This window comes from Penaeus chinensis, chromosome 30 (assembly GCF_019202785.1).
Source record: "Penaeus chinensis breed Huanghai No. 1 chromosome 30, ASM1920278v2, whole genome shotgun sequence".
NCBI classification, from domain to species: Eukaryota; Metazoa; Arthropoda; class Malacostraca; order Decapoda; family Penaeidae; genus Penaeus; species Penaeus chinensis.
This window is the reverse complement of record NC_061848.1, coordinates 7,108,069-7,118,253: the sequence shown is the minus strand read 5'-3', so window position 1 is coordinate 7,118,253 and position 10,185 is coordinate 7,108,069. Positions and strand designations below refer to the sequence as shown.

General features: G+C 42.3%; 1 protein-coding gene across 5 annotated transcripts in view; it reads right to left on the bottom strand.

Annotated features, from left to right (window-relative positions):
• Window positions 1-563: 563 nt before the first annotated feature.
• LOC125041578 (titin-like) overlaps window positions 564-10,185 on the bottom strand; it is a 284,691-nt gene continuing 275,069 nt past the window's right edge. For all 5 annotated transcript variants that reach the window (XM_047636618.1, XM_047636620.1, XM_047636621.1 and 2 more), the window contains 6 exons: window positions 5,472-5,766; window positions 4,303-4,671; window positions 3,723-3,898; window positions 3,172-3,343; window positions 1,674-1,767; window positions 564-1,408 (listed from right to left, as the gene is read on the bottom strand). In XM_047636618.1, the coding sequence (XP_047492574.1) occupies window positions 1,687-1,767; window positions 3,172-3,343; window positions 3,723-3,898; window positions 4,303-4,671; window positions 5,472-5,766 (1,093 nt within the window). In that variant the 3' untranslated portion in view covers window positions 564-1,408; window positions 1,674-1,686. The remainder of the gene's footprint in view (window positions 1,409-1,673; window positions 1,768-3,171; window positions 3,344-3,722; window positions 3,899-4,302; window positions 4,672-5,471; window positions 5,767-10,185) is intronic.

Sequence of the window (10,185 nt, the reverse complement as noted above, 5' to 3'; positions counted from 1 at the left end):
CTATTATGTACAGGTTTTTCAAATGATATGTCTCGCTATTGATAAGCGTCGCTTGTAAAATTTGCATGTCATATGATGATATTTTCGGATTTATCATTGCTCCATGGCCCACATTTTATGATTCATACATTCAGAAAGATCATATTGCATGATGTGTATATTTTGTGATAATGTGACAATACTGTAAGGCATCATATAATAATTGTTGTCGCAAGATAGTTTACTGTGCTTAAGTGTGTACGTGTGTTTAATTCTTTATTAGTTGTTTTAGCGTCTATTTAAATGTTTTGTATTGTAGAATCAATATTTGCTATTGAGTTTCATACATGTCATTACATCAGGATACGCAGCGCTACTTCCTTTAAAAAAGTAGGCACCTCGTACAGGGGCATAGTACTTAGGTTACTTTATAAACCTTGTAAACTTTAAACCAATGCATGCATCGTAGTTCTCGGTAAAGTCCTCTTGTAAATCATCAAAGAACTTTTTGATAAAATATGATCTTAAACAGAAAACGATAACCAAAGTTTTCTTTCTTCCTGTAGGAATAAACAAACAACGTCTTTAGTTATAAGCTTTTATTTGTGCAAAGAGATACAGCTAGGCTTAAGGCAGCCACATGATCATCCTGCCTGCAGACTCGCCATAAGGTAATATGTCCACCTTAATCTACGTTATTCCTAAAATAACATACAAAGGGTTATTATTCAACAATTAAATTATGCAGCTCAATCAGCATAACGTATATGCTTCTATAGGATTAAGTACTAAATATAACATATTGCATATTCTACATATGTACAAAAAACACTAGAAAGGCTCCCTAGTCCTGTCACATAAATTATTATTCTACCTGTGGCTCATGTCCACAACTAGAAAGCACACTTATGCCATGTACGGTAAATAATTACAGTTTTATTTAATAGGAAGCACTGTAATCTGGGATGTATGTATCCTTCACAGAAGCCAAGAAATTACAGTGGGTGGCACGCGCTCCTGTACCATGACTGGGTCTTGATACCTATCTAATTAATCACCCTTTCCCACCCCCCCTGCTAGCTGAGGTTATCATAGTAGAAAGCAGTTTACTTATACATTAAAGAATACTATATCACACTATAATCACAAGAATGGCCACAGCAGCCGAGCAACATGCTTAACAGTTTGTATGTACTATATAACAATTTACTACCCTGGCAGCAATTAAATAAAAATATATATATGTATATATATCAAGGCCTAAATATCTTAGGAATTCAACAGCAAGGTAAGGCCTTTCTGACAAATGTACGATAAGGAGTCAAATAAGCTATGTAGTGCTGAATTGGCTGCGCTTATGGCTGCCAAGGACAAGCTGGCCGGCTGTCTGCATATGGCTTAACTTGCTGAGACAAGCACCAAATGCTTTCTGCAAAGAGACAGAGAAAATTAATCATCATCGACGTTTTGTTTGACGATTCAACACGTAATGAATACTAGGTAATGGCAAATAAAATTTGTATCATTTATATATCCAATCACAGACACACACACGTACTCTACCACAAAGAAAGACAGATAGACAGACAGACAGACAGACCCCCACCCACACACCCATACCCATACCCACCCACACCCACACCCATACACCAATCAGACTAACAAACTTGCCCCCATTTGAACAGTATACACACCTGGGAGGTGGGCTCAGGTGTCACTGGTCTGCTGGATTCGGTTCTCCCACTGGGCAATCAAGGCGCTGCGCCTCCTCACCATCTTGTCCGAGGCCTGTGGAGAAAAAAATTGTATGTAAACAAAGAGGTTTTTTTTTTTACCTAATTTGTAGAGCTATGTGGACAATCTGACTGTCGACATGAGGGTAAGAGAAAGTTGTGATTTATTAGAGAAATAGAAACTTATTAATCTATTCGGGTGTATGGTTATCCTAGGTTTATGCATTAAACCATATAATATCAAAATAACCAGTATGCACATCTCTTGTTCAGTAAAGGATATCTAAATACAGATTATCTAATTATAAAATAACTTGTACACATCAACGACAGATTATGTGAACAAGAAATATAATATAACGAGGAACAGTAGCTAGTTATTTTATCCAGCTCTGTGGATAAACTCGTACTTCATTACGTTACAGTTTCCACAAAATAAAATAATTTGAATACAAAAATGAGCCGTCATAAGGGTTTATTACTAAAGCATACGCTAAAAATAACAAAACATTACTGTAGAATACACTTAAAACGTAATAATAAATAAATAAATATATACAAAATACAAAATATAAATTAATGAGAATCATAATAACAATAATAATAATAATAATAATAATAATAATAATAATAATAATAATAATGATTCTGAATGTTACGTACGGTTCTACATTACCAAAATACACAGTCAAATGCATACAGTATTAATAAGCTTCAACTCAACCCTTCTACATGTCAAATATAATTCCAGTCTCAGCAGCATCTACAGTACAATGAGCGCAACATTGGATAATTCCCAAACTGACTAACGCTAAGGAACCCTCACCTTTTACACCCAAATAATTCTGTCGCCATTGGCATCCACAAACTGTTTGGCGCCACGAATGAGATATATTTGAGATATATTAATTATTCTCAAATTTGTTAAATTCAAACAGAAACGCTACAGTACATAAAAGACAAGTTATAAGAGAATTTTGGGTAATTTTTTTTGAAGTAAAAATAACTACAGACGTTTACCAAATATAATGATTTCGTGCACAAATTGTTTCTTCATATATATGTGTGTATATATATATATATATATATATATATATATATATATATATATATATATATATATTTATATATTTCAAAGTAATAACTAAATTTTTCCCTTTCCCTTGTTCTTATCTTTATGATTTGTGTGTTGTATCTTTCATAGTCTTAATCTAAAATCTTTCGCTATTATCCTCCGCCCTTACATCCAATACTTCCTAATTCCCTTTTATTCCGCACTTTTCATCTCATGCCTTACATTTATTTACCTTTACACCATGCATTTGTTATTCATTTACATTCCAGGTATTTCATCTCGTACCTCATTTTCCTTCTGATAACACCCTGAATTTCTTATCCACTTCTCCCCTCCCCCCCTTTCCTCCTCCTCCTCCTAATCTTCCCATCCTCCCATACCAACCTGTGTCTGCTCTGGCTCGTCCTCTAGAAGATTAGGATTGGAGAGGACCGAACGAAGACCATTGATCTCGTGCGTGTACATGTGGTCCTGGAGGTCGGTCTCCTCGTCGTCGTCAGCTCCGAGACCCGCTAGGTTGGGCTGGGACTGTGCGAGTTGGCGGGCCCTTAGACGCCTGTGGAAAAAAAGGAGTTAGCCTTTTAGTGATTGCAAGAAAAGAAAAGAAAAGAAAAGAAAAGAAAGAAAAACGTGTGTATAAGATTGGGATGCGAGCAAGAATGGAAAATAGTGATTTTTTTTTTTTTTTTTTTTTTAATAGAAATTTGGGGAGTGACGAAGAATGGATATGACAAAATAATGCAAAATGCCAGAATGTTTCGGGATGCATAATGTTCGTCAATTGCTTTCTTTCACACTTTATTCTACATATCAATAAAAAAATCTTTCTCTCAAACGCAAACCAAGTCACAGAAGTACGCCAAAAGATATCCTCTGCCTTTTAATGTAACTGTATAGTTTACTGCACGCTTCATAGTCTACGAATGTTCCTTTACCTCAATTCCTCTTCTCTCATCTGCATTTCTCTCAGCTCTGACTGGATCTTCTCCTCCGCTGTGCAGTGAGTCCGGCGATAAACCTGGTTGTTCTGCTGTCTCAGGGGTTCATCCACGGTGTCTGTTGATGGCTCTGTCCTCATCCTTGCGAGCGTCTCCCTCTGTACAACTGCAGTCTGGAGGCGACGGGGAAAAGTTAGCAGGGCTTTCGTGGAGATAAGGTGGTACTTTACATCATGTGAAAACGGATCTGGATTAATTACTGGATTCTTTATTGAGTAAAGTGAGAAAGAATCGGGATTAATTATTTGATTCTTTATTAAGTAATGTGAAAATGGATCTTTATGCATTCACTCACTATTGAGCAATTAACTTTAACGAGTATGGGATCTATATCTCGATAGTTTTTAGATAATGTAAAATCTAGTCTTAAAAAAAAAAAACATCACAGTTCACAAGTGACGTCCAAACCCCTGGCGTCCACTTGGCAACACCTCCGAAGAGGGAAGACAGCCACTAGACGCAGAGCGCCGTCGGCCGCGCCTTCTGCCAAGTAGCGAACGCCAAGCGAAGGCTGTACCTTTGGTTCCACTCTCATGGGTCTGGTGGGGACGCCCCGGGATGTGGATGCCACGTGGGTGAGGGCGGGGGGAGGGGAGGAGAAGGCCGAGGCGGTCATCTTGCCGCGGGAGGCGATGAACTTCTGCATGAGGCCCTTCGGCGCCCGCATGGTGGCGGCGGCGGTGGGGCTGGCCAGGTTGGTGGTGGAGAGGCTCTTGGTCAGGCCCCTGGCGGGGGAGGGGGTGAAGTTGGGCACGGGAGAGGAGGGGCTGCGGGGGGAGGGGCTGCGCTTCGTCACGGGCGTGCTGAAGCCTGCAGGTCTGCTGGAGGAGGAAGGGCGGAGGCGGGGGCTCTCGCTCGCCTCCGTGAAGTCTGACATACGGGTCACCTGGCAGGAGGAACGGGAGGCTTAGGCTGCGAGCTCCTTACGGGGGCCGGCGATAGAGGAGGAGAAGGAAGATCCTCTACGTAATACAAGATATCACTTTATATAAGGCTAAGGGCACTGCTAAAATCTGGCAGTATAAGACTATACAAGCTACTCAGTTACTTAGTATGTAGTTCAAGCAAGAGCTCTATTAGTGGCTTAAGCTAGGGTTATCCTTGAGGACTCCCCACGCTCAGGAAGAAAACAAGATATACCGAAATAATGTAACATATTAGCGCAGAACTCGGAACAAAACATTACACAACAATAAAACAACAAAAATTTTAGCCCGAAAATTGTCTTTGATGGCAATTAAATAATTTAACAGCTACCATAAAAACTAACTCTGGACAATAGAGAACGTCCCTTTACACTAGAAAGGCCAAACATACAAGCATTAAAAAAAAAACAATAAATGCTTTTGCTCTACTGCCTCGTGCCCTTTGTCTGTTCCTTACCGTGACGTCAACTTTTGGAATTATCGGTTCACTCTTAGCAAACGTTTTCCTTCTAGCTTTGACTGGCCTTTCGAATAAAATATATTTCTCACCAAATCCACGTGTTAGCTTTCGAAACCAAAATCAAATCACGTCATGTTACTCGAAGGAAATAAGATATTTCAGAGTCATATGAAATGTTTCAAAGTTTTATCTCTATTATAGAAACTATGAATGCATTCTCAAAACCACATGAATAAAAAGCCCACAAAAAAAAAAAAAAAAAAAACACATAATCCCGAAGATCCGAGACCCGCGCCTCACCTTGGCATCGACTGTCTCCTCAGACATTGTCAAGATCTTGCCAGCATCCCTGAGCTCCTTCTCCTTCTGGCTCGTCTCCTGGATCTCCTGCTGGATCCTGTTGGTGGCGATGCGCTGGACGCCCCTGCGGCAATCCGTCACGACCGGCGATGGGCGTGCGACGGCAGGCTGTGCGGCGGGGCGGCTGGGGGCGGCGCTGACGGGGGCGTTGGTGAGGCCCTTCTCCCTGCGGTATGCCTCCTCTCTCTCCCTGGCGAGGCGGATCTCCCTCTCGATCACAGACTCCTTCTGCATCCTGCGGGGAGGGAAAGGGATGCGATTGGTACAACTTTCTCAAAATCGTAATACGTAACAAAAATAAATAAGAAAATACATATATATATAAATAATGAGAGAGAGAGAGAGAGAGAGAGAGAGAGAGAGAGAGAGAGAGAGAGAGAGAGAGAGAGAGAGAGAGGAAAAAAAAATATAATTATGATTACGATTATTCACTTGTAATATATAATTCTACCTCATTAACAAGAACAATCTCTTGTCCCCTTTTTTCCCCTTCTGAACCGCCACGCTACAAAGCCTTGGCTCCGATAACCGTAATGCATGTTGAGGCTCCTGTTGTAATCATGGGCGAACAGATGCAATATTCATGCTCCTCCATACAGTGCGAGGCCACGAGGCGGTTTGGTTTCAAGGTTTCAAGTGTGATTGGAAGTTCCTTGTGTATATGTATATGTATGTATATATATATATATATATATATATATATATATATATATATATATATATAAATGTACATATATATATATGCAATTTTTTTTGTATTGCGGACTTCAAAGATACACGTCAACTGAAACAAAGAGACAAACACGCACGCATCCCCCAAACCCAAACAAACAAACACACACACACACACACACACACACACACACGCACATACACACACACATAATTGTACTTCCCGTATGTGTTGTGTGCAATCTCATTCTACATTTTTTGCAACCACTCTAGGTATTAATGACGACTAAACACTCCCGGCAGTGGTCACCCTTTCTGCTACAATAAGCACTTCCTGTTTCAACCATGACCTTCGGGCAAAGTACAAAAAAAGGTGAGTACGTGTAATGCCTGTGTCTTACGTGAGCTGTATAGTAATCTACAGAGATCACAAGAACTGTACGATAAATATCAATATCCTTAGAAGGTCTATAAGACTTATATTATATGTATCAAATATCTTTTCATACAGGCCCATCTACTGAATATCTCGACGTGTAAAAGCATTATGCAATAATACATTTATCCATACATCCACCTACATATCGATCCATCCATCCGTCTATCCATTGACCCTCTCACATCCATCCATCTACCGACATATCTATCAATCCCATCCACACTTTCTATCTGCATGACCGTCATGCACTCTTCCTCCAAGCCACAGAGCACCAAAAAGCGGCTTTCATCTCCACAGAAGCCCGGATCGGGAAAAGCAATACCTCAATACGTGCACAAAAAATATATATATGTTTACCTTATGCTCATTAATCATTGGAACAGCAGGAACACGTATAGTAAACAACAGCATTATCACAGGTTCGAAAATGGTAACGTTATCATAGGTTCGAAAATACTAACGTTATCAAAGGTTCGAAAATCACTGTTTATCCATTTATCTATTCCTATCATCTCTATTGATTTATTTTCTACCATCTATAGTAACATTACCACAGGTTCGAAAATAGTAACGTTCTCACAGGTTCGAAAATAGCAACGAGTAATGTACGGGAAAGAATGCTATTACTTGCTATTAACCGTTAAAAATAATAAAACATCGCATAACTGGACGTAACTGTGCGCTTAATAACCGAAGTATCAATTATGTCGTGTCTAATGCTATGTTCATTATCGCCAGTGATCGAATTATAACCATACATCATGCTATTATAACAGTATGGTAACATTAAAGGCAATTACTAATTATCGACAATAATCCAATAGCTGGTACATCGAAATATAACGAAAGCACATTGACAGCAAAAGTAATTCCGAGATCATTATAAGCAACAACTGAATAATGACAATACCATTCAACAACAATAGCAACGGCCAATTCAATTACCACGCGTCAAAAAAAAAGAAAGCAAAAAGAACACGACACTAATTTACCTCCTTAAAAGAGAGAGAAAAAACTATAATTCGACACCAAGGAAAAAAATCTATCTACCTATCTATATATATTATTCCAAAATCTACAGACCCAAATACTTCTGTACTCGACCCCCCCCCCCAACCAGCGCTACCAGCCTACCACCCAAACTATAAACACCACCTAACTACTCGCATACGCACAAACAACCACAAACAGCCACTTCCGGCTAACTGTCCGCCGCCGTCCGCACATTCCGACGGACGTAGCGATGCGGACCAAAGGGGACGTGCAAGAAAAACCCAGCATCAATCGTGGAGAAAGTAAGTCAAGTGCTTTCCTTGCAATTGCGTGAGTCTGGAAAACGCGTTGGGTTGGGGAGGGAGGGAGGGAGGGAGGGAGGAGGACTGGCGAGACCTAGTTGGGAGATTATGGTGGTAGAGGCAAAGGTAGAAGAAGAGGAGAAGGAGAAGGAGAAGAAGAAGAAGAAGGAGGAGGAGGAGGAGGAGGAAGAGGAGAAGGAAAAAATGGATCCCAACGCCGGAGAAACTCCTTACTCGCGCTCCTCTCCCGGCGCCCAAGGAACACGACCGCAGCACAAGGCGACGTGGCACTCGACGCTCTTGTTCTCGCCGCGTCTCTCTCACCCCCTGACCGAATAGTAATATCCACGGTGGGCGGCGAAGGAGTCTCTCAACAGCGGTGGGCGTGGGCGATCTCCAACGGCTCGGGGAACATCACGAGCTGCTAGCGACCGACTGGACTGCCGGCGAGGGAATAAGGGGAGGGAGGAAGAGAGAGAGAGGGGAGGGGGAAGAATGGAGAAGGGGGGGAGGGGGTAAATAGGGGGTGAGAGAGGGAGGGGAAGAGGGGAGAGGGGAGAATGGAGAGAGAGGGAGGGGAAGAAGGGGAAGAGGGGAGAGGGGGTAAATAGGGGGTGAGAGAGGGAGGGGAAGAGGGGAGAGAGGGAACAGGAGAGAGAGAGAGAGAGAGAGAGGGGGGAGAGGAGATAGGGTGTGAGAGAGGGAAGGGAAGAGGGGGGGGGAAAGGGTAGAGGAGAGGGGAGGAAGAGGGGAGAGAGGAGGCGGGGGAGAAGAAAGAGTCGGAGGGGAGGGTATAGAGGGAAGAGAGGAGAGAGGAGAGAGGAGAGAGGAGAGAGGGGAGAGGAGAGAGTGGGGAGGGGGGAGGGGACATCTCACATATATGGCTTCGGCGACCTATTCTTAGCAACCGCAGACTTGTAAAGAAGTGAAACAGGATCATCCCAAAAGTCACAGGCACGAGTACGTTGGGGTCTGATTTACATTTCAAGCAATATTTCTGTTAAAATGTTCATACATTAACACGCGAGGATTTACTGCATATAATATTCGCTTGTGTGTGTGTGTGTGTGTGTGTGTGTGTGTGTGTGTGTGTGTGTGTGTGTGTGTGTGTGTGTGTGTGTGTGTGTATGCATATAGGTGTGTGTGTGCATATGCGTGTGTGTGTGTGTGTGCATATGCGTGTGTGTGTGCATATGCGTGTGCGTGTGCATATGCATGTGTGTGCATATGCGTGTGTGTGCATATGCGTGTGTGTGCATATGCGTGTGTGTGCATATGCGTGTGTGTGCATATGCGTGTGTGTGTGTGCATATGCATGTGTGTGCATATGCGTGTGTGTGCATATGCGTGTGTGTGTGCATATGCGTGTGTGTGTGCATATGCGTGTGTGTGCATATGCGTGTGTGTGCATATGCGTGTGTGTGTGCATATGCATGTGTGTGCATATGCGTGTGTGTGCATATGCGTGTGTGTGTGTGTGTGTGTGCATATGCGTGTGTGTGTGCATAAGCGTGTGTGTGTATGCATATGCGTGCGTCCGCGTGCGCAGCCCACACGCAACTCCTAGCGACATCTCCCAGACCGAGAAACGAGAGCGAGGGAGAAAGTGCGAAACAAAAAGCTTCGTTACGACCCATTATGCATTTCTACGCCTGCAGCCAGGCAGCGTCGCAGACGATGCTGACGTGTGGATAACGTACAAAAAAGAAAAAAAAAGAAAAACCAGAGACGGCAAAAAATACAAACATGAAAAACAAAAACAAAATGGCAAAACAAAAAGAAAAAAAAAAGAAAAAAATAACTATCAACTATCAAAACACACACATACAAATCACAAACATACAAAATATAGACAAAAGACTAAAAAAAAAAAAAAAACTCAAATACAAATGAATGAAGGTTGACTCCTGACACAAGTGGGCGTGGCGGTCGACGTTTTCACTGTTAACATGATTGCGGTTAACACTACTGTCGGACAGCTGATCGGCGTCGACCAGCATTCACTTCACTTCACTTTCAGGAATCAGGTGAAACGGGGAGATGAAGAGACAGGTGGGAAGAGGTGATTAGTTAATGATGTAAGAAACGGAGAGGGGTGGGGGGGGGAGGGGGGAAGGGAGGGAGGGACGGTGAAAGGGAGGGAGGGAGGGAGGGAGGGAGGGAGGGAGGGAGGGAGGGAGGGGGAGAGAGAGAGAGAGAGAGAGATAGAGAGAGAGAGAGAGAGAGAGAGTCTTATAATTGACGACGA